Source organism: Impatiens glandulifera, chromosome 2 (genome assembly GCF_907164915.1).
Source record: "Impatiens glandulifera chromosome 2, dImpGla2.1, whole genome shotgun sequence".
NCBI lineage: Eukaryota > Viridiplantae > Streptophyta > Magnoliopsida > Ericales > Balsaminaceae > Impatiens > Impatiens glandulifera.
In genome coordinates, this window is record NC_061863.1 from 3309201 (window position 1) to 3332229 (window position 23029).

Here is a 23029-nt window from a genome sequence, read left to right on the forward strand (position 1 = left end):
CATGCTTATTCTCTTAATTTGAAAAGTTAATATTAGTTTGTTTTAATAGGATTAATTATTTTTATTTTTATTTTCACATTATTCAAACTATTTGTTAAATATATTTAATTTTATTTATTTGTGGTAGCTTAGAGGGAGAAACATATATTATTATATTAAAATTATTTTTATTATATTATTTTTTCAATATAAAAATTAGAATTAAATTACAATTTTTTAATTTTTTATTTTTTAAAATTAAATGATAATTCAATACCAATTCTAATGGATTTGGAATTAGAATTTCAATGCTAATTCTACCGATCCAAACATACCCTTAGAGAATAATACAATATTTTTTTTCCGGACGAGCCCTATCGTAGATCCGTCCCTAATAACTTGTCCGATAATGTTGTTATAACGTCTTGTTAAGTAATCGCAAAATATTTAAAGTTATAAGCTGAATTAAACTAACCATTTATTAAACAAAAACAATTCTAAAAAAATATTAGTTCAGGTTAATTTCATTTTTTCTGTTAAATGAATCCACAGATCTATAAAGTTCAGGGGTGATTTAATATCACATATAAGTCTGAGGGCTATTTTGATCTTCTTTCTAAAGAAGTTCTTACAAGAACCAAAACTAAACTAAACCACCCTGAAATTGGTTCGAAAACCATTCGATGACGCAGACACGGTAGTAGCGAGATCGGAGAGAAATTTTCGAAGCGATGAATTCCTCGACGGACGATCCAAACTTCACTACGGTTCATGAAGACAGTCAAGAACTCTCAAAGCTTCATCAACAAAACAGTAACAACAATGTCAATTCAGTCTTCTCCTCCGTCCCCAGTCGACCTCCAATCCAGTGAGTTTTCCATTTTCATACACGAAACTTCAAAATCTACGCTCGCATGAGGATTCTCAAGCAACTTTCTACTGTTACTCTTTCGTTATTTCCAGTTTTGATCATAATAATCCGTCCGTTCTCAATTATCAGTTTTCTCATGTATTTACAATGTCTACGTCCTGTTGGAGATGTTGTGCAAGTTAATGCTGAAAGAATATTTATCTTAACTTGACTTAAAACCTTGGTTTAGACTTAAGTTCTGTAAGTTCTGATTGTTATTGTTATTCTACAGAACTTCTTCAGAAAAATACAAGCCAATAGATTGGACAAGTTATTTTGATGAAGAGGACGACATTCAAATCCCTAATTCAAATGATGTGAGTTGTTTTCTCTATGTTGCTTAACTTCTTAGAGAGTAGGTTCACTGGTTCTAATATGCATTGTTTACTTTAGGTTTTTCACATATATAAAGCAGGGACAAAAGGACCAGTTGTATTTTGCTTGCATGGAGGTGGTTATTCAGGGTATGCATAATTTTGGTTCAACTTACTGAACATAACTAAATTAATAGTGAGCTTCAACACAAATTTCCTGAATGCATTGTCTACGTTATTAGGTACTTTTATCAGCTATCTGGCAAGTAGAGCATGCTTGGGCGGTATTTTTTTTGTATGCGTACTTTAACCTCTTTTGAGTGACATGCAACAGAAATCTAATACTTTCTTCTGCAAACAAGCAAAATGAATAGAAATGAAAGATACCTACAGTTGTTTTATGTATTGAGCATTAAAATGCCTTTGAATATGCTGTCAAAACACTTGCAGTGACTGGGTCAAGACCAATTTGATATTGGCATGCTGTCAGTGCTTATTTTGGAAAGTTAGAATAGACAGGATGTTTAACTGATTTATATTTGCAGTTCTATGTTACAGAAGATTGATTACATATAGTTTGTGGGTATATTTTAGTTAGCTAACAAATCCAAAATGAAGGTATTTTGTTGAGAAATAACAATGTAGAAAAAGATTAATCTTGTATGGAAAATCAGCTATTTAGAGACATATTCATCAAACATAATGTATAATTGCATTTACAGACATTTCACATGTCGTGCATGATTAAACGTGGTATTCATTTCTTGTTGGTAAACTTACGTACATGATTAGTGTAAATTTGCAGACTTTCTTTTGCACTCGTCACTAGTACCATTAAACAAAAAGCTAGGGTTGTTGCCATGGATCTAAGAGGACATGGAAAGTCAGCCACAGAAGATGAGATTGATCTATCTATTGAGGTATGCAAAAGTGTAAAATGAAATATATATATTTGCTCCCTTTCTGTAGTAATGTAATTTGGGCATAATATTAACTTAGCCCTGTTGATTAAATGTTTTACCCACCCATGGTATTTCAACTAGTAAGAGTTTTGAGCTAAAGTTTAGGTATTAAATTTGATTCACACTGTAAGCATCTTAAATGAAGTGGGGCTCATGGCAGTGGGATGTTGTGCTAGCCACCTCCAGCAAAAAATCCCGAATCTATAAAAAAGGGAACTTCTCATTGGACACTTCACAAAAACTTCAATAGTTCATGTTTGTTGCAGACCCTATGCAATGATGTCCTTGCTGTTTTAAAAGCTCTGTATGGAGACTCCCCTCCTGCAATTGTGCTCATTGGCCACAGGTTTGTTGACTTTACACATCTTTAAGTTGTTAGTTGTAAATTAATATTTAAACAGTGCCTATAAGGGAAAGATGCAGGTGGAAGTCAAATACTAACAAAAACTGATTTTACTGTTTTCTTTAGATGTCTTGTCAACATCAAACTGTTGTCTTAGAAGAAGCAAATATCCCGTAAGAATTTCCTAGGATGTAGTTCAACAAAGAATTTACAGATAATTTAGACATGTCAGCAAGGAAACATGACCATGTAATTGCACTGGTTTCTATACTGCTTGCCACCCTACTTTGATTTAGTTTTGGGAGAAAAATACCATAACAGACACTCGGAGGATATAGATAGATGGTAAACTGAAATTTAAATTTATTTATGGAGCAAGCATTGCTAAAGGCATTGTGGGAAATAGTAGTCTGTTTTGGAGCATAATGATTTGTATTTCTGTCTCTCTTGCAGCATGGGAGGTGCAGTTGCAGTTAATGTTGCTGCGAAGAGGGCATTACCAAGTTTGTGCGGGCTAGTTGTTGTGGATGTGGTTGAGGTTTGACTGGCCATTGAATCATTGTTGACAATTCTTTGATGCACTTTGTGTTTGAAGCTTTTTAATAATTTTATTTTCTCTTCTCCATCAATTTCAGGGAACTGCAATGGCTTCACTTATGCATATGCAGAATATACTTTCAAATAGAGTACAACACTTTGCGACCATTGAGAAAGCGGTAATTTGGTGTCATAAGGCTCTTATCTCTTCTATCATACAGTTGTTTCCTGTGGGAACTAGTAAGAAAAGAGAGATTGTTTTAATTGATAAGGTATAGAACCACATATATACATCAATGGACCCCTTTATTTAGGGATAAGATATATCACAATATTCTAAGCATGATTACATAGAAATTAACCCTAACTGATTCCTGAAATTTACGGATTATCTCATTCATATTGATGATAGTTAGCATTGGAAGACAACAAGCCAATGCTATCTTGGTCATCTATGAATTAGGCCATATCACTTTGGACCAAATTTAATAGTCCACTTCAAAATTCAGAAACCTATTCAAAATTCAACAACTCACTTCAGAGATAATCCCTAAATTTAAGGGATACACTACTGGAAAATGGGTAGTAGTTATTAAATACAAATACAATATCGTCTATGTACAAAAATATAATCCGAGATAAACAGTCCGAATATATCAATTTGGGAGACTTATAAATAATCCCAAACTATCCTGTTTTCTATGAAGTCAACAACTTTATTTGCAATAGGCAAAATTTAATCCAGCAGTGCTGCATTTGTTGTAACAATCTTCTCATCTAATATATCCTCCAAATTCTTTTCTTTTGTAAACAACACTCTAAGAGTTTGTCTCAAATATTATCATTTCATCCAAGAATGATTACCTGTTTGATAGCCTCATAGCCCAAAGAATTGCATTTGCTTCACCAATAAATGGATCCATCCCAGTCTCCCAAGAAAACTTAAGTAATCTTCCTTGATGTTCTCGTTATCATTCCAATTTCTGGATAATTTCCATCTTTATGCACAACCAAATCAGTGTTAACTTTGATAGAACTCTCCATTGGAGGTTCCCATTTGGATATCAACTTTGGAACATTCATGGCATTACTAGTGTCATTTCCATGAACTCCGCACCAGTCCTCCATTAAATTCAAAATTTCTGTTGATATTAAGAAGTTATGCCTCAATTTTTACTGTTAATGGTGTTATATGCTGCCATTGTTCTATCTTAGCTGGCAAATGTGGATATAATAGTTGCTATTCTGCATAGGTTAGATTTCTATTTTAGTCAATATTGTCCAACTATAGTTTTCCTCTTTTGACTTTTCTGAAACATTTGTAAAAAACTGATGCAGTTATTTGATGTGAGGATCAAGATTTAGCTGATACTCTGATTTGGTTTGTAATATCTTAATAGATTGAGTGGAGTATTAAAGGAGGTACATTGAGAAATGTGGACTCTGCCAGAGTTTCTATTCCTGGCACACTGAAGTATGATGAATCAAAAAATTGGTAAGAATGTTTTTTGTGGTTTCATGTTTTGTATCTTGCACTGTGATATCATTTTTTATATGTTTTATTTTGTTCGAAATGTTTTTGCTAATGCATTAAATTGAACATTGCAGTTATGTTCATCGAGCCAAGCTGGAAGAAACTGACCAATATTGGAGGAGCTGGTATATACTTTTTCTTCTCCTTTTTTTTTTCAATTTACTCGCCTATAACAACTTTGCATAATTTTGAAAAAATCTTCATGCATAAATCTCATTATTTTTAGCATTTGAGTATTCATCTTGATTTCAGCTAGACGAAGAACTAGTTGATTTTATCTAGTGCCCTTATTAGATTACTTATCTTTTATCTTCTTCAACCTTTTCTTTTCTTATGCATCCAGGTATGAAGGCCTTTCAGAAAAGTTTTTGTCATGTCCAGTGCCAAAGCTCTTATTGCTGGCTGGAACCGACAGGATGGACAGGTTTTTCTTTCCCCCCTTATTCCTCAAACTTTTTCCTTCTATATCTGTATGGCTCATTCATATATACAGTTTTCAACCATTTTATGTTAGATTAAGTGCCTATTTGAATAAATTCATTTTGACAGAGCTCTAACCATTGGTCAAATGCAAGGAAAGTTCCAAATCGTGGTTGTTAAAAACACTGGCCATGCTATTCAGGTCCAAATAATTTTTACTCCCCCCTTTGTTTTTGCACTATAAAGTGTTCATATCTTACTAATACAGGAAGATGTACCTGAGGAATTCGCCACTCTCGTAATCAAATTCATTTCACGTAATCGAATAGGACCCCATGGTGTTGAGGTTGGTATCATATATTATTTACCCTTACTATTCTTTGTAACAATTTTAAAGAATAAACATTTGATTCAAATAACCCAATTTCACAGATTCCTGGAATCCGAAGACCTTAGCAGGTATCATCTTCTTATTCTACACATTGATTTAATGGAGTTTTAATTTTCAATCTTAACTGATGATGGTATACTTTAGCAGCAAAAATAAACAAAGCTTTTGAAAAAGAATATACCAAATATATAATTTTATGTATTGGACTACTCCTTTGTATTTGAATCAATAATAATAATACAATGTATTTAAAAATCATTTAACAGATGATTTATATCATAACCTGTCTGCAAGCTGTGGAAACTTCTGAAGAAGCCAGGTAACACCACTGATGGCAATCTGTTGTTGCATATTCATTCATATGAAAAAAAGTTAAGAAAAATTTACAAAATTTAACAATAATGTAGATATTTCATGAAGAGAGCTTATTATACATACCAAAGCAAATTCCCCAGGCTTGATTGCAGGTTCAACACAGTCTCTCCCATAACTGTTTCACAAATTTATGATTAATTCATTCCCACCAGTTATATTTGGGGCTCATTTTTATCTGTTTAAAAAAAAAAAAAAAAAATTTGTTTGATAGAAAAATGTGTTATTTGAAATTTGTTTAAGATAAATTATTAAAATATATTTTTATATTTGAAGTTAAATTTAATAAAAGTAAAGTAATAATATTTGAATATTTAATTGATGAATTAAGTTATAGAAGAATATTGATGTAATAGAGAAATATTAAAAAATAAAAAATAAAAATCAAAATTAACAATCTTTTAGTTTTTTTTTTTTTTTTCAATTTAGTTGTTTAAGAAGTTAGTAGACTTTTAATTATGACTTTTTATTGATTTTTAATCTTGAATTTTAATAAACACAATTAAATATATATATATATATATATTACACTATTTATATTATAAAAACATCATTTTATATATATTATTATAGACAATCTAATTTTTTTATTTAAAGAATATGGTATAATGTGGGATTCAAATGAGATGTAATAAAAGAGTTCCTCAAATAAAACGGGATGTCGGGGATGGTTAGTGCCCCTCCCATTGCCATTTTTATGGTAGTAAAAAAATTCTCAAATAAAACGAGAAGATTTGTGTGAAAATCGAATACTAGACATTCGATCTCAAATCTATTAGAAAAAGGTTTTTTTGGAGTTAGCGGGATAAAAAATGAGAGGAGAGGTGGGGTGAGAAATGCTTACATAATTTGTAGGTTTCCTCCATTGATGTGATCCAATCGATAAAAACTGCATCCTTTGCTGAAAGGAAAAGACCTTCCCTTCCACTCTGTATAAAATAAAATATTATCAGAAATGAGAGGAGAGGAGAGGAGAGTAAAAAACAAACAAAGACATGCCTAAATGCCATGTGACGCCAACAGCTGAGTTATCTTGTTGAGATATATCATCAATCACAAATACAAGATCACTACTGATTGAATCAATAAACTTCTCGAAGAATTCCAGGATTGCCTGCATCATCATCATCATCATCCCCGTTGATTAGAATCGAAACACGAAGATGATGATACATTCTAAACCTAACCTAACCTACCTTTCGACCGACGAATGGTTGAGCAAATATAAGGTCTTCGTAGACGCAATCGAAGGCGATGAGGTCCTCAACGGAAGACAAATCACGGTGATTGATTCCTTCGTAGAAGCTTCTAACTACTTCCGATGCTGAAAGATTCGTTTCCGTTGTCAACGTCGTCGGATTGTTAGACGGCGTGGTAACCGTGTATAACTTCTCCTTCCTCCTGCTGCTGCTGCTGCAGGTCCATGTAGTATAACTTGTTCCGTTGTATGATGAAGGAAATGACGAAGACGACGACGGCGTAATTAGTCTGCCGGCGGCGGCGACTGATTGTCGGAGACGACTACGACGACGAAGAGATAGAGGAGGAGGAGGAATTAATGAGGTACAAGTCGCCACCATCTTCAATATCCTCTCTACTCCCTCTCCTCCCTGTCTATGGCGCTCGATTTTTGCTTATTTTCCTTTTTTTTTAAATTAAAAATCTCATTTTTAATAATTATATATATTTAATTCAAAATACTCATCACCATCTTTTATTTTTATTTATTTATTATTATTAATTTTTGTGTTTGAGAACGACGGGTTTTTGAAAACGCTGAGTGTCGCTTCTCTTTTGAAGTGTAACTAATTCTCGCGAATTAAGTACATAATCTACCAACAAAAAATTTATTGTCGACGAGTTCGTACCCAGAATATTAAATAGGATCGGGATAGAATCAATAATGGATTGTTTCATTATATGTACCCAAGCCATACCCGACCCTCTCTTCTTCTCTCCATCTAAAAACAATTCAAAAAAAAAAAATCATTTTGCAAAAAGGGAGAGAGTTTCTGAGTTAGGGTTTAAGAAATCTCAATCGTCTTTCGTAAAGTTGTCAAAATCTCGAGTTTACTATTAAAATCTTACGATTTTACGATTTTACATGAGGTTAACGAGTCTGATTTTAAGTAAACTCTTAAATTAGTAAACTCTTACAATTTTAAATTTACGATAATAAGATTTTATGAGTTTATAAATAATTTCGATTTTACGTTTAAAAAATAAATTTATATTTAAAAATTTAAAAATAGTTATTATTTTTTAAATAAATAAATTAATATAATTAATTTTATATGTATGATTTTTTTATAGTGTTATTTACTTATTATTATTTTTTAATTAATTTTATATTTAAATATATAAATTTTAAAAATTGGTTAGGTATAAAATATTTAATTATATATATAAATAATAATAACATATAACTATTATTTTTTCAAATTAAAGTCTTACGATTTCAAGTAAACTCTAAATTTTACGAGTTTACTGACCAACGATTTTACGTAAACTCTCGATTTTGACAGTCTTTGTCTTTCGTCTACAAATCTCTATGTTTTTACTCTATTGTGACTTAGAAGGTTTAGGGTTTTACTTATATATATTGGAAAAATAATAAAGTGTGATGAGAGAATTGATTTTTTTTTTTTTTTTTTTTTTTTTTTTTTTTTTTTTTTTTTTTTTTTTTGTTAATAAGATCCTCTCTACATAATTGTTTTAGCAATGAAAATTGTAAATTTTAGAGGTTTGAATATGCTTACTTATTATATATTTTTATAATCAATTTATCTAATAAATATTTTACATAAATTTTATAATCACAATTCAAATAATTTAATATTGGAAATATCTTAAATATGATACTAAACATCTGAGTTAGGTTTACTAAAAAAATTATTATGGATTTATTAATATTGGAATTATGACAAATTTAGAATATATATTTTATATTTATACGCTTAATTATTCCCAGTTTTTTTTATAAAAAATATTGGTTGTTTTTTAGAATTTTGAAGTATGGTATATCCTCCGTATCACAAAAAAAACCTGAAAATAATTAAGATCCAAAATGACTCAGACATTTAGTGTTTTATTTAATAATATTTTTTAATATTGAATTACAAAGTCTCATTTGTAATAGTAAGTATATCAAGCCTCTAAAATCCATTAATTTATTATTTTCTTTGCTAAAAAACTATTTATAAAAGCTCCTGAATAACAATTCATATATATATTCACTTAGGCACTCAAACAAAAATCAATTACCGCCCTAACATTTCACATGTTTAATTATGAACTTTATTTAACTCTGACAATACAAAATGATAAGATGCAACTATTGATTGATTGAATAAAAAATGCTCAAACAAATCCATGTCTATGAACTTGTTGAATTAAAACATGTTATCGCAAATTGATATTCTCAAAACAAAAACATCTTTAAAGATAAATAAGTAATTAACTCAGATATATAAATTTGTTTTTTTATCTTTTAGACCGCAAGAGAGTATAATCTATAACCGGAGGTGGACAAGCGACTAGACGACTAAGATGAATGTTGAGAAAAAAATCTTAGCTTTCCAAGTCGTGACATGCGAGAGAATAAATACGTAGAAAATTTACTTTTAACTAAGACGACGATTGAGATTTCAAAAATCTAACTTGGAGTCTCTCTTCTAACGTAAATGCATCGTGTCGAAAAATTTTGTAGGTAGTAATTATGAAGTTATATAATTATTTTTTTTACTTATAAACTTTTTTTTAGTATTATTTATCTATTATTATTTTTTAAATTAATTTATACTTAATTATATATAAAAATAATAATATATAGCTAATATTTTAAAATAACATTTATCAAATTTTTTAAAAAATGACTAATTTTGTAGGACAAAAGTTACTATTTTTATTTAAAATTTAACATTTGTGTAAAAGAATTGTCCATAAATCTAAACAATATTGAATATTTTTGTAGAGAAAATAATAACTCCTCTCATTAAAATAAGTAAAAAATAAATCATTTTGAAAGGATACTAATTTAGTATGATTTAAAAAACTCACTACCAATTCTAACATTCTTTTCATCCCTCTATTTAGGCTTTCAAATGTCTTGTTGAATTTGAATTTTTTAAACTCCTAGGTCTATTATTAATTTGATAAAAAAACTCACATAAAAATTAATATTTAAAAATAGTAATTTCTTATTTTCATTGCCACACCCCACACTAACTTAAGACTTTTTTAAGTACAAATTCATTAAATTTAAAATCTTTACTTTTTGATGTTAGACTCAAATGAAGTTGTCTTAACAACTTCAAAATGTTCTTTAAGTTATTATTTATCTAATATTTTAAATAAATAAAATACATTATTTTTCTATCTTCAAATTCTATTTCCATTCCGCAACAACTCTCCCTCCACCTAGAAGATCAAGAACACCACAACTCTATTCCATATCTTAATTCTCCCTAAACATTATCACATTATCCTTTACTTCGCGACAACTCTATTCCATATCTTAATTCTCCCTAAACATTATCACATTATCCTTTACTTCGCGATTCTCCGACAATTTTCCCTCGTCGTTCATAGCTCGCTCACAACTCAACTATTTTAATCGGATAGGCTTAAATAGTTAATATATGATTTTAGTCTTAAAAATTTAAATGAGAGTTTTTGTTCTTCAGGTATTTAAATTTCAATAAATGCCTATGTTTTTTTGAGTTGACATTAAGGCTCTTTTGTAATGATATAAAATAAATTTTGATTTAGGGTTTTGTTTTTTTAAATAAAAATTAAGTTATTTTTATTTTTTTAGTTGAAACTAAATTAAGAGTAATTTAATAGTAAAAACATACATCTTTTGGTTGTTTGGATTGCTTGTGCCTTTTCTATTTCAAATTTCGTAAAGAGTAAATGTCAAATTGCAATCAAATTTCGTAAAGAGTAAATGTCAAATTGCAAGCAATCCAAATATGTATGTTTCTACTATTAAACTACTTGTAATTTGATTCAATTTAAAGAAAAAAAAAACTAATTTCCATTTCGAAAAACAAAACCCTAAATCGGATTTCTTGTAAACTAAAAAAAAACATATTATCAGTTTAAAAAAAACATAAAACAATTAATTTAAATTTCAAGAAAAAACCTAAATCGAATTGAAGAACAAAAATTATAATTTAAATTTTAAGAGACTAAAATCATATATTAACCATTTAAATATATCACATTAGAATAGTAGAGTTGGGGCGAATTGTAAGATGGAATAGAGTTGTAGTGGTCTTGATCTCCCCGCCCAAAGCGGGTTGTGTGATGTAGTGTAATCTACTCAATATTGTTTTGTATCATTTTAACAAGAGATCCAAAACTGTGAGGTTTTAAAAAAGATGTTCAAAATCTCATTTAGGCTACAATAAAGAGCCCTTAATTTGGTATTTCAGCCAATTATTACTACAATTACTTCATAACATGTTAAACAAAATAGTAATAACAAGCAACCCTGATCTGATGATGTTTATCAATAATAGACACCATTTGATCCAAATGGATTTAAATTAGAACATGAATGATACCCAATATTTGATCACTTACCCTTTACAAGAAACGCCAATTTGATTTACTCAGAGCGAAATCAGCTTATTTTCTTGAGACACTTCATCAAGGCATCTGTATGCTCTGGCTTGCCAACAGATACCCGAACATAACCCTTAAGTTCCTTCTTGTTGTAGTGACGGATCATCACCCCCATCTCCGCTAAATCTTCCTGAGCAGTTTTTTTATAATCAAAATCCAAACCATCCAAATCAGCAACATTTTGCGCCTACTTGGGAAACATTCTTGTTTCTCTTTCCATCCTAGACCCTAACTTTCTATGGCCTTGTTATTTGAAATTGTTTTCAAATAACTCACTATCCAATTAAGGATTCTTAATTGATAAAGTACTAAATTTATTAGTCAATTCTTTTCTCATCTAATTCTATATCTCCTTGCATCATAATCTACTCATCAATCACATTCAAATCATCAACCAAAATATCTTTCTTTTTACTTAAATAACCTGGTTTTCATAACCTACATCAAATGGGGTCAAATAACCCCAGATCAAAAAAGGGTCAAATAACCCCAGATCAAAAAAGGCCCAAATATGATCTCATCTAGATCCGACAGAAAATGTTTCCAAATGAAGGACTATGTTTAATGGTTTGAGCTTGGATATATGTTTTCTAAATTTAGAAGAACAGAGGTGGTGTTACATGTCATTTTAACATAGCACAGTTCACAAAACCTACAGGTTCAAATGGTTCAAGAAAACATGGTCAATGACATCACTATCCAGTTCGTTTTTTTAGTTTTAGGAAACTAGCACGACCTGTTTCAACTTAAGACGTTCTTAGTGGAATCAAACCTAAGACCTTTGTTCTCTTGGGCAAAACTGTCACTTCAGCTATGAGCTAACCTAGTGGGTTAATATCCAGATATATACTGATAAGTTGATAACTGAAAAAAATAATTAAGCCAGCAAGACTGTAATTTCAAGTAGTTCAACATGCAGCCACAAACAAACATAATATACCTTCACTTTTTTAGCATCCAATCCTCCTGTAACCTCGCAAAGGATGAAGTTGGAATGACTTGGAAACGGTTTAAGAAATGGTAATTCTTCCAGTAGTTTGAAAAGTCTTTCACGTTCTTGCACCAATGCCACTTTAACAGTCTGTTGGGCATATTATTAATCACTATGAGAATCAATATTCATGTAAATTACTCCTAACTATTATTGACACGGGGTAATCGGTTAGTTAGAGAAAAAGAAGTGGTATTTGTCTAGATTACCTCAAGATATTCTGGATTCTTTAGAGCTGCACATGCTGCAATTTCAGCAGTAACCGAGACATTATATGGTTGTTTTGCTCTCCAAAGATACTCAATCATACTCAAAGGAAATGCCCCATATCCAATACGTAATCCAGCTAAACCTATAGAATGCATTTGCCATGTAATTCAGTAGAATTTTCAGTAATTAGTTGAAATTAAAAATTAACAATAATAACAATCCAATGTTCTCATCATGGTTGAATCAGTTATATTGTTATTCTGTATTTGGCAACATAAATTGAGCTTATTTGAAAACTAGTATATTGTCATGATTTCAAGAAGAATCATAAAAGTTAGAAAGTGATTATTTATTGTTTGGTATATGATATTTTTTGGATTGTGATCCATATTATAATATGGCTTTTGTTGCTATATTTAGTATACAAATTATTTTTTACATCATTATCCAAAATTATAGTGTAACTTTTTGCTTCATTTGGTATAAAAGATTTTTTCCTGATCATGGTCATATTATTTTTGGATCATGATGTGATTTTTTGGAAACATAACAAATCTATATTACCAAAACAGTTGATTTTTTGCTTATCAGCAAAATACTGAAAACAAATAAACAATGACAATAGCATTAAACAGGTTAATAAAGCAAAAAGAAGTCAATGGTTCTACAAAAGAAAAAATAAACAAATATTGTGCATTTTAATCTCAACATAAACATACCAGCTCGTTTACTAAATGTACGAAGGACAATCAAATTCTCGTACTTTTTGACCCATTGCATTTTAGATGGGAGTCCGGCAAATTCAATGTATGCTTCATCCAACACAACCAATATAGGCAGCTCAAGGATCTTGAGGAGAACTTCATCACTTATTATACTGTTAATTACCAAAATAAGAATAAATTATGCATAATGCAACTTTTGCAAGATGAAAAATAGGATATTAACCAAGAAAAATGCATGGAATGCAGCATTAAGAAGTTGTTTGATGTAGTTATTTTTTTAATAATCCGACTTTTCAGGGGAGAACCTGTTTGATGAAAAAGTGTATTATTTTGGGTTTATTTGAGTTAAATGAAAAAATACCTTTGTATTTAATCATTTAAAATGTTTAGTATTTTAGTTGATGAAGGGATAAATGTTGTAACTAGTACCTATCTGAATAGAACTTGATGAATTAAAGTAAGATCTTAAAAATGATGAGAACTTATACCTTCCATCTGGATTATTTGGAGAAGTTAGAAAGATGCACTTGGGCTTCTCTTGTTGAACAGCTTCCACGATCTTCTCCACATCCAAACTGAAGTCAGGTTTTCGAGGAACTGCTCATTGAGATTACACTAAATTTATTTACTATGCATGCATGAATATAGTGAACCTTGCTCCCTTGCATCATAATAAAGTTGAAAGGATAAAAGTGAAGAAGAGCTATTTACCTTTAATAACAGAAGCTGCATTTACAGCTGCATCAAATTCATACATTGTAAAGGTTGGGGGGCAATCCAGAATCTTGTCGCCAGGCTCCAATACACAGCTGCAAGAATCCCCCCAAAATAGTGAAGACTAGATTCATAGCACATGCAGAATCATGGAAAATTTCTCTATTTTATATAGTACAATTCTATTTCCAAAGTCCTAGTAGTTCAATTATCTTTTCCAAATTTAAAAATATTATTTTCTTCCTAAACAAAACAGTGGCCAATTTCGTAATAAAACAAATATAGGAGTGTCATATATACCAAAAGTCCATCTTGCTTGACATAGAGTATAGATTCCTAATGAAGTAAAGCACATTTTCAGAATAAGAAAGTGAAAAAGGTTCACCAAAAGGTTCAAGTGTCTTCCATGACACAAGAATCTAACTGTATTATCATTTCTGATGCACTGCACCTAATTTCTTTCTTATATGGACTAGACGATAAAATCTATTGGGAAGCGAAGGAAATTCTGCAGCCACTGAAGAATTTCATTGAATACACTGTCTTTAAAGTTGTTTTCTTGAATAGAAAGTTTGTATGTCATCGCATGAACTATGTAACTTAGCTGAGGTAAATTCAATAATAGACGCCTGGAAAGGAAAAATAGGATTTCAGAGGGTATAACGTTTCCAATATTCCCATTTATTGTATTACTGCTTGCAACTCTCCTTTCCATCCAATATAACAACACTGTTTTTTAACAAAATTGTTGCTTCACTCACTTTTCTTCAGAAACAAAATTTGTTGCTTCACTTACTTTTCCAATAAAAGATCTTACTTACAACTAACACATATTAAGAGAAGATTTTTTACTACCAATTCATATTAACTATTAAGAGAGCAAAATTTTCTACCACTTAAACGAATTAAAGAACTTATTATAGCTAATGATAGCTAAGGAGTTGGAAAGGCTGGTCATTTCTCACCGCATGATCAAATCAATGAGTTCATCAGCACCACATCCTGCAAGTATATATTCTGATTCAAGTCCTGAATCCTGGGCAAGAGCAGCCCGCAACGTTCGGCTCTCAGGATCCGGATAAATATATGGGAATTTTAAAGTCCCAAGTGCTTCAAGGACCTATAAAATACTTCAAGTTAATGTAATGCAGGAAAGAGATTCAACAGAAAGAAATATAGCAATTTTGTTTATACTCCAAGGGTTAAGTAACATTTTCAGTTTGACAACCTAAATCAATTATTTCAACACAAGAAGATTTGTTGGCGATATTGACTTGCCTCTGGTGGAGGACCATAGGGGTTTTCATTTGCATCCAGTTTGACAATGTCCTCAGGTTTTCTACCAAGAGAAGTTGACAAAACCTGTAATGCAAAATCAATAGAGTTCCAATCAAGACCACATCTTCTAGAAAATGCTATTAGTGTTCCTAAACTTTGAGTTTGAAATGAAACAGTAATAATAATAATAACAATAATTGTTTCATTTAATTCACAAATAATATGCTGGCTAGGACTCTAGTTACTTTCAATTAAAAATTAACTGGTAACCCTTGTGCTTGATAACAAATGAGATGTAGCTGATAAAAAAAATACAATAAAAAAAGAAATAGATATCAGGCCATCTTACAATATGAGCCAAAAGATGCTCTAGACAAGAATGCAATTTCTTCAATGACAAATAGCTTATAGTATGAACAACTAGTGTATACTGTATACCCCATTCTTTCATCAAGATTGAGATCGACTACCGGTTAAGAGCACTTAAAAACCAAAACATACAATAACTAAAAAGGCCTCTTGCTTTTTATAAGGGGATGGAGGAATCTAAGCCACTAGTAGGCATCTACTCCTGTTTCAAACTAACACCAATGTCAATCTATTTAGCTTTCCTTTGTAAGCATAAAGCAGCCACAGTTAAAAGTCACTTCAAATCAATTGAGATACACAACGTTGAGTTACATTTGCATAATTCCACAGAACAAGCTAAATAGTACCAGGAGACAGATAGATGAAATGATTCAGTATGTCAGGATTACATACATCTTTAATCACTTAAACTAGAAAGATCAATTTCAAGTTATGTGATAATTCAAGTACAAAATCTGAAATGTTAATGAGAGTTTATTAAGACTGATCAAATAACTTACTTCAAACGGCAAAATAGGTTGATAAGGAGACAATTGAAGGAGATGAGGACGAATAAAAGAAACACCGGTCAGTGGCTGTCGACCTTTCTCCTTGACATTTTGAATCGGTATGGTGGACGTCATACAAGTAATCTGATTTTGACTTATGCCAAATGAAGAACCGATTATGGAGGATGTAGCGAGACGATTACTGCTACAAATTGTGCCGCAGAAATTTATTACATCCATGAACCTTCACATTCAGATCAAAGAACTCAATGAAATTTCCAGATATTATGTTTGACACCACAAAATCAGGAAATCATCAACACAAGTTAGATTAGAAACATGCAAGATTACGAATGGAATTCAGCGAACTTATTCTTTTTCAGTCGGTAGTAGTTGAGAAACAGTGACGCCGATGATCTGCTCCGCCGGCGGGAATATGAGCTTCGCTGGAGAGTGAGTGAGAGAGAGAGAGATGCAGTTGGAACTTCCTACTAACTAGGGTTAGAAAGTCATTTCTCCAAATTCTTAATTAGACAACTTAACAAAAATGTAGTTTTCTTTTTTAAAACAAAATAAAAAAAATAAAATTAATTAATTAAATTAAAATATGATAATACATTGATGTTATTATATATTATTTATTTATTTATTTTTGAGAAAAAACGATTTAGTTATCATTTTATTAAAAATTTTAGAGGAAAAGAAACGGACATAGTTCGTTCTAATAGAATGAAATAAATGTTCATGGTAAAACAAAAAAAATGTAAAAAAAGAAAGAAAAAAAAAGTCTTATGACATATTACAAGAATCAAACAAATCTATCTATCTCGTTTTAAAATCGCTTAGCTTTGTGACTTCAGAATATCGTATCCCTATCTTTCGCAAATAGTCGAATTTTTTCATCCTCGGGAACTCGCCTCCACGTGTGAATTAGAGACCGACAATAAATTATGACATCTCTCCATACTTCATCCGCACTTCTACGAACTCTCCTGTAGACTTTTGCATCCTTTCACCCCACGTATGGTAGACAATCGAGCCAAAACTACTCCTAAAGACACTTGTTGGAATTTTTTTACCTTTGGCTCTAGTTATGGCAGCCCCTTTGATCTCCTCCCAATCCCTCGGAAAACTCAATAAACCCATAGCCGAGGCGAAATCGCACCAAACCAATCTAGTAAACGAAAACCGCCTAAGAGGTGATCTATAGATTCGTCGTTTCCTTCGCATAATAGACAGCTAGCATTTTGGTATGTCTATGTATCTTTGAATCCGATCTCGTGTATTTAGCCTCCATCGAAAAGCTAACCAATGTATGAACTAATGCCTCTGGATAATTTTCGAAGACCTAACAAGTAGAGCCCACCCAACAACCTGCTCTTTTTTCCGAATAACATTCCATACCTTGCTGGAAATTAGCTTTCCGTTTTCTTCGACTTTCCATGTATGTATGTCGGCTCTATCATGAAAGTGAATGTTGTTGATGTATTCGAGAACTCGTTGCCCTTCTGGTACCCGTCTAAGGAGCGAACCCCATTGCCCATCTTTTACATCTCTTACCGTGACAGTCAAGCAGTCTCTCCTTATACGTATACTTCAGAACTCTTCTTTAAGAACTAGTACCCGACTTTCAAACCATGGGTTGTGCCAAAACGACGTGCCTCAACCATCTCCCAATTGTATGTCGAATAAAGAAGCAATGATGTCTTTAAGTTTAAATATTTTTTTAATGACCAACCCTTTCCTTCCTTAATTTTAATTGTCCAAACACTTGCTCTCCGTTTCATAAATCGAGAGTGAACTCATCTTACCCAAAGTGAATCTCATTTTCGCTCAATCGCCCAAAGATGCTTATATGTGAGTGTTTGTTTAATTCGATACAACTTTTCAACCCGACTCCGCCTTCCTTTTTCAGTTTACATAGGTCTGTCCACTTTACTTTTTTACCCTCCCTCGGCTGCCCCAAATGAAATTTCGCATCAATGAATCTAACTCTTTCATCACCTTTTTCGAAAAAAATAAGCTGCTACACCCAATACTCGATAATCCCCATAATCACGCACCTTACCAATTCTATTCAACCGGCATACGAACGGGATATAAATATCATCTCTGTCTTATCCCTGATCAACCACCGGTCAAACTAAATAAAATCGTCTCAAACTATATGATAAGGATTTGATGCAATAAAAACGAATATACCATGGGATGAGATTTATTTAAATAAATGAATATTTTTAAATAAATAAATGAGTCCAATATTCATTTGAAATATATTAATCAATTATAATTTAGAATAAAATGTTTAAAATTGGTATTATGTATAGTATTTTTTTCGGGAAGTATTAATATATATTCATGAAGTTGCACCAATTTCTTAATTTTATTCCCAACCTAAAAAATTGTTGTGTATTCATGATATTATAAATTGTCTCATATTTATTCAAACAAAAAAATATATTTAACAGTGCTAAATTTTTGACACGTAAGCTGTACGCATAGATTATTCTTTTACTTTTTTAAAATCCACATTATTTGTACATTCATCATCTTTTCTCTTTTAATTCTTTCTTCCAGGTTTGAACTCAAAATCTCAATTCCAACTTAAAAAATATAATTGTAACGTGATCTCTTTGTTTTAATTTGCATTTATATGTTTTTAGATTTCAATTTGGTTTTGTTTTGGACTGGCTCTTTCTGCTTTTATTTGTGGTTCTTAGGTTTTAAACCCTTGACATGTGGTCTGGGTTCAAGCCAGGGACCATAATTCAACCGTGTCCGTGCTTGCCTGCCGAGTCCTGCATCTGCGCGTCTGCCCTTTGCCGAACCCTGTTGCACCCATGCCTGCTTGCCGAGCCTCGTTGCACCCTGTCACAGCCCACTTGTCTTCCTAACCCAAGAGGCTTAATCTTTCATGAAGACCCAACACAATGAACCTTCTAGAAGCCTGGTAAGAAAGAATATCATGCTCTACATTAATGGGCCATTTAATGTAGTGGTTGATTAGTAAACTATTAAGGTGGTAGTTGGGTAGTAAGCCATCAATGTAGTAGTTGGATATCACACAATTAATGGGGTAGTTGAGTGTTCTGTAATTAATGTAGTAGTTGGGGATAGCCCTATAAATACCTTTGAGGTATTCCTTTGTAAAGTACCAAGTATTCAAGTGAGATAATATTAATATTATTTGTAAGAGTTTACTCTCTCTCTCTAGAATTCTTGTGTCAATTCTATTAAACGTCGAGTGTTGTGTCGAGAAAGGCTGACTAGTTACTCGTTCTTGCAAAGATCATAACTAGTGCCGCACGGATCGTTAGTGGAAAGACTGAGCCCGTGACAATTGGTATCAGAGCTGAAATGACGAAGAGATCAGATGAAAGTTCAAAGGTCGTGGACGAAGTAGATAATCTTCCCCATGGGACCGGGAAAGATGATAGGATCTCTCGCAAAGTTCCAGTGGGGGGATCCAAAGCTACCAAATAAAGAGAAAGATCAAGAGACGTTATCGTTGACATTATTGTCAGGCTGGAGAAGGTAGAACTCACCATGGCGTACGGACAAGATAATGCCGGGGACCTAGAGGAACGCATTGCCGAGCTCCGAGAAGGAATGCAAGGTGTCTTGAACGAGGTCTTGTCCAAATGTCAAGAGCAAACTCAGATCATGGAGCAGACCCTACTTGGTGAAATCAATACCTTTATCTCCTCATTCATCACTTTGTCTTTTATATACAGTGCTATTGCTGTCTTCTCAAAATAATATTATTTTGTTATCCTTTTAAAATTAAGGTCTTCTTTGGGATTTTGAAAAAACTTGGAGAGGGAAAAGGTAATGATTGGTGATAATTTTGAGAAAGTGATGATTATTTTTGGTAAAAAGACTTAAAAGGTATTGATATATATGAATAAAATAAAAAAATAATAATTTAAAATAAAGGGTATTTTAATATTTTGGTTAATGAAATGAATGATATGATTGTTGAGAAGTGATTGATTAGAAAATTGATTTAGGATGAATTTTTTAAGAAACTCAAAGAGAACCAGGCCTAAATCTATAAATGTAATGTTTACAATTAATTATTAATCAAATTAATAACAATACACTTTGTTCAACCCACTAAATATCTGAAATGTTGATTAAATCCAAATATCACAATTTTAATTTCTACTTAAATTAAAGTGATCTCTAAGTGAGAACATTGTTTAGCCAACTCCCAAACTTCTTGTGTTTCATCCTTTATTCTGTCATATTGAATGATTAAACTAAGTAGACTTAAAAAAAAAAAAAAAAAAAAAAATTAATTATTGATCATAAAAAGATTTAACAAATATCATTGAAAATTCAACTAAAGACCAATGGACTTAACACAATACCAAAAGTGCTAGATAGAAATGAAGGAAGCCAAACTTGAACTAGAAAGATATATATTGGCATGTGCAGATCGAGTGAATCATGAATAAAGATGACTAGAAAGTTTTGGAGTGACGATCAGTTCAAGAGGAGTAGCTTTGGATATCGTCAATCCTTCAGTCTCAGTCATATCTACTAATTCATTGTTGATATTTGAGATCTGAAAAGAATGAAGCAAGCTAGCTAAGACCAAGTGCCCCATTTGCATTCCAAGGTTTATTCCAGGACACACTCTCCTACCAGCACCAAAAGGAATAAGCTCAAAATTCCGACCACGAACATCTATGTTGCTATATTGTGTAGTCGATCATGAATCTCTCTGGCCGAAACTCTAATGGCTCCGACCATATCTTAGGATCCCGTTGGAGTTTCCAAAGGTGTAAAAAAAGCCTTGTCCCTGCCGCCACGTGATAGCCATTCACGACACAATCTCGTATGACCTCTCTTGGGGCTCCTAGTGGACCCGGTGGATATAGTCTTAGCGATTCTTTGAAAACAGCTTGGAGGTATACCAATTTGGGAATATCCGACTCCTCCACGTTCCTTTCTTTGCCCACATGGATGTCCAACTCTTCCTCAACCTTTATCAACACATGGCGGTGGTTCATGAGTAAACAAAGAGTCCATATAAGCATGGTGGCGGTTGTCTCTACTCCCGCAACATTCAAAACCTGATTATAATTAACCATACATCACACTAATTAATAAGTTTTTATCTAAACAGGACGAATTTTTATAATAAAAAGAATTCATTGTATGATCATATGAGATAATACATAATTAATTAATTGATATACGTACCGAGCAGGTAGACTTGTTAATGGTGTCAGCATCATAACCATCTATATCTGTGTCTTTAAGTATTGAGATCATTACATCCATAAAATCACGATCAACATTATCCGGACCATTACGTCTCTTCCGCCAATTATTGTGCTCTTCTAGCTAGCAACTTCACCATGAGTTGGTCGTATTCTTTTGATGTATCTTTCATAACCTTCTCGTGACCTCCTACATCTAGCCATCTAAGCCACGGTATCATGTCCCCCACCACATTTAAACCAAACAGATATAAGAACCTCTTGAAAATTCTTTGATACTTTTGAGCTTCCTCTATGTCAACATCAGCCCCAGAATATCTTTTCCCATAGATCATCCTAAAGATCACGTTTGTTGTGAAGTCTGATATCCATTGCTTCATCTCCACTGTGACACCATAATTAGTCAAAGTCAAGTTGTCATCTCCTTTTTCCGCCCACAACCTATAAAGTTGTTGGATTGCGGATTTTGTCTCGGACACCCTTATATGGCCGAACGAATTGACTCGCCGCATAGACAACAACTCCAAGGACACAAACTTTCGAATCTCCCTCCAATATGACCCGTACGGGGAAAAGGCAAACATGGCATAGTTGTACCCCAAGTGCTCTGAAGCTAGCATTTGAGGACGCGATGCCACGGTTAGGTCGTGAGTGGTGGACAGTTCTTTGGCCAACTCCCAATTGCTAACCACAATGGCCCGGCGAAGTCCAAGACGGATGCTGAAGATTGGGCCATATTTGTCGGCCATGTCAGACAGTGTTAAGTGGAAAAGTTTGGGACCACGGAGAAGAAGGAGGTGACCCAGTACAGGCCAGGCTCCGCTTGCTTCGGGCGGTTTATTAAGCTTATGTTGAGCTCCAGCACCACCCAGGTAGAGGAAATAATAATAGAGGGACGTCATTAATACTAAAATAATAAACAACGAGCCCGCTATTGAAGAGCTAACAAGATCAAGTGAGCAAAAAAAATTAATGGAAATCATGGCTGTATGTATGATGTGGGAATACTGAATGTCTACTTGGAGCTTTTTATAGAAAGTCTCATTATTTTTCTTTTATTATTGACAAGACATTCTAAGGCAATCAATTATATATCAATATCGGGAAATCTCTCAATATGATCTTATCCTTATCCGGTTTTTTTTTTTTTTAAAAAAACAATCAATCCAAAATCAATTTTTTAATTAATTATTACTTTTTTCCATCTCTATATTTTTACAAAAATCTCAATCCGAACAAGACCTTATAAATATTTAAATCTAAAAAAAAAATTAATTATAACGAACAAATCATTACATTAAAATAAAATAATAATAATAATATAATACTCAATAAGTTAGTATCTCTTATATAATTAACTTTATAATATTAAAAATAATTATTATATATTTTAATACTATTTTGAACTTGTTTAACTTTTTTTTAATAAGTAAATAATTTAAATTTATATACATATAATCATATTTATAATACTAATATTTAAAATATATAATTCGTATTTTATCAAGTTAAGTTTTAACTATTATTGTTATTATAATTTATTATTATTTAATATTTTAGTTACATATTTATTTAGTAAATATTTTATTTTAAAATAGATTTTATATATATATATATATATTAAAATTTA

General features: G+C 31.9%; 5 protein-coding genes across 7 annotated transcripts; 1 reads left to right on the forward strand and 4 right to left on the reverse strand.

Annotated features, from left to right (window-relative positions):
* The first annotated feature begins 658 nt into the window (after positions 1-658).
* LOC124927710 (protein phosphatase methylesterase 1-like) lies at positions 659-5628 on the forward strand. Its single transcript, XM_047468166.1, has 13 exons — positions 659-847; positions 1122-1206; positions 1283-1353; positions 2009-2123; positions 2432-2511; positions 2962-3046; positions 3144-3224; positions 4446-4540; positions 4654-4704; positions 4923-5003; positions 5129-5201; positions 5268-5345; positions 5432-5628. The coding sequence occupies exons 1-13, from the start codon at positions 711-713 to the stop codon at positions 5453-5455; spliced, it is 1056 nt and encodes a 351-aa protein (XP_047324122.1). The 5' UTR covers positions 659-710; the 3' UTR covers positions 5456-5628.
* A 36-nt stretch (positions 5629-5664) lies between these two features.
* Positions 5665-7390, reverse strand: LOC124927711. Its single transcript, XM_047468167.1, has 5 exons — positions 6959-7390; positions 6762-6876; positions 6607-6691; positions 5829-5880; positions 5665-5729 (listed from the first exon to the last, which is right to left on the reverse strand). Exons 1-5 carry the CDS (start codon positions 7340-7342, stop codon positions 5667-5669), a joined length of 699 nt encoding a protein of 232 aa, XP_047324123.1. The 5' UTR covers positions 7343-7390; the 3' UTR covers positions 5665-5666.
* A 3781-nt stretch (positions 7391-11171) lies between these two features.
* LOC124927318 (histidinol-phosphate aminotransferase, chloroplastic-like) lies at positions 11172-16680 on the reverse strand. 3 transcript variants are annotated; one of them, XM_047467714.1, is made up of 10 exons: positions 16538-16680; positions 16181-16412; positions 15312-15395; positions 14999-15153; positions 14031-14128; positions 13808-13916; positions 13314-13471; positions 12594-12736; positions 12334-12474; positions 11172-11523 (listed from the first exon to the last, which is right to left on the reverse strand). In XM_047467714.1, exons 2-10 carry the CDS (start codon positions 16406-16408, stop codon positions 11392-11394), a joined length of 1248 nt encoding a protein of 415 aa, XP_047323670.1. In that variant the 5' UTR covers positions 16409-16412; positions 16538-16680; the 3' UTR covers positions 11172-11391. The 3 variants fall into 3 exon arrangements, with proteins under 3 accessions (XP_047323670.1, XP_047323671.1, XP_047323672.1); XM_047467715.1 differs by having other exon boundaries at positions 16520-16665; XM_047467716.1 differs by having other exon boundaries at positions 16512-16630.
* A 3983-nt stretch (positions 16681-20663) lies between these two features.
* Positions 20664-21492, reverse strand: LOC124923625 (cytochrome P450 82A1-like). The gene is made up of 2 exons (XM_047463589.1): positions 21380-21492; positions 20664-21249 (listed from the first exon to the last, which is right to left on the reverse strand). Exons 1-2 carry the CDS (start codon positions 21458-21460, stop codon positions 20869-20871), a joined length of 462 nt encoding a protein of 153 aa, XP_047319545.1. The 5' UTR covers positions 21461-21492; the 3' UTR covers positions 20664-20868.
* A 14-nt stretch (positions 21493-21506) lies between these two features.
* Positions 21507-22301, reverse strand: LOC124924153 (cytochrome P450 82A3-like). The gene has a single exon (XM_047464229.1). It carries the CDS (start codon positions 22299-22301, stop codon positions 21507-21509), a length of 795 nt encoding a protein of 264 aa, XP_047320185.1.
* Between the last annotated feature and the right edge of the window lie 728 nt (positions 22302-23029).

Bases quoted from the DNA above. Each gene is read 5' to 3' on its own strand.
- LOC124924153 (XM_047464229.1), bottom strand. From the start codon at position 22,301: ATGACGTCCCTCTATTATTATTTCCTCTACCTGGGTGGTGCTGGAGCT.
- LOC124927711 (XM_047468167.1), bottom strand. From the start codon at position 7,342: ATGGTGGCGACTTGTACCTCATTAATTCCTCCTCCTCCTCTATCTCTT. The intron at 6,877-6,958 runs GTAGGTTAGGTT...ATGATGATGCAG, and splicing joins AACCATTCGTCGGTCGAAAG to GCAATCCTGGAATTCTTCGA. The intron at 5,730-5,828 runs GTATGTATAATA...ATGCAACAACAG, and splicing joins AGCCTGGGGAATTTGCTTTG to ATTGCCATCAGTGGTGTTAC.
- LOC124927710 (XM_047468166.1), top strand. From the start codon at position 711: ATGAATTCCTCGACGGACGATCCAAACTTCACTACGGTTCATGAAGAC. The intron at 4,705-4,922 runs GTATATACTTTT...TTATGCATCCAG, and splicing joins GACCAATATTGGAGGAGCTG to GTATGAAGGCCTTTCAGAAA. The intron at 5,004-5,128 runs GTTTTTCTTTCC...TCATTTTGACAG, and splicing joins GGAACCGACAGGATGGACAG to AGCTCTAACCATTGGTCAAA.
- LOC124927318 (XM_047467714.1), bottom strand. From the start codon at position 16,408: ATGGATGTAATAAATTTCTGCGGCACAATTTGTAGCAGTAATCGTCTC. The intron at 15,396-16,180 runs GTAAGTTATTTG...TTTGCATTACAG, and splicing joins AACCTATTTTGCCGTTTGAA to GTTTTGTCAACTTCTCTTGG. The intron at 14,129-14,998 runs GTGAGAAATGAC...GGATTCTTGCAG, and splicing joins CTCATTGATTTGATCATGCG to CTGTGTATTGGAGCCTGGCG.
- LOC124923625 (XM_047463589.1), bottom strand. From the start codon at position 21,460: ATGGATGTAATGATCTCAATACTTAAAGACACAGATATAGATGGTTAT. The intron at 21,250-21,379 runs GTACGTATATCA...AATTATAATCAG, and splicing joins TTAACAAGTCTACCTGCTCG to GTTTTGAATGTTGCGGGAGT.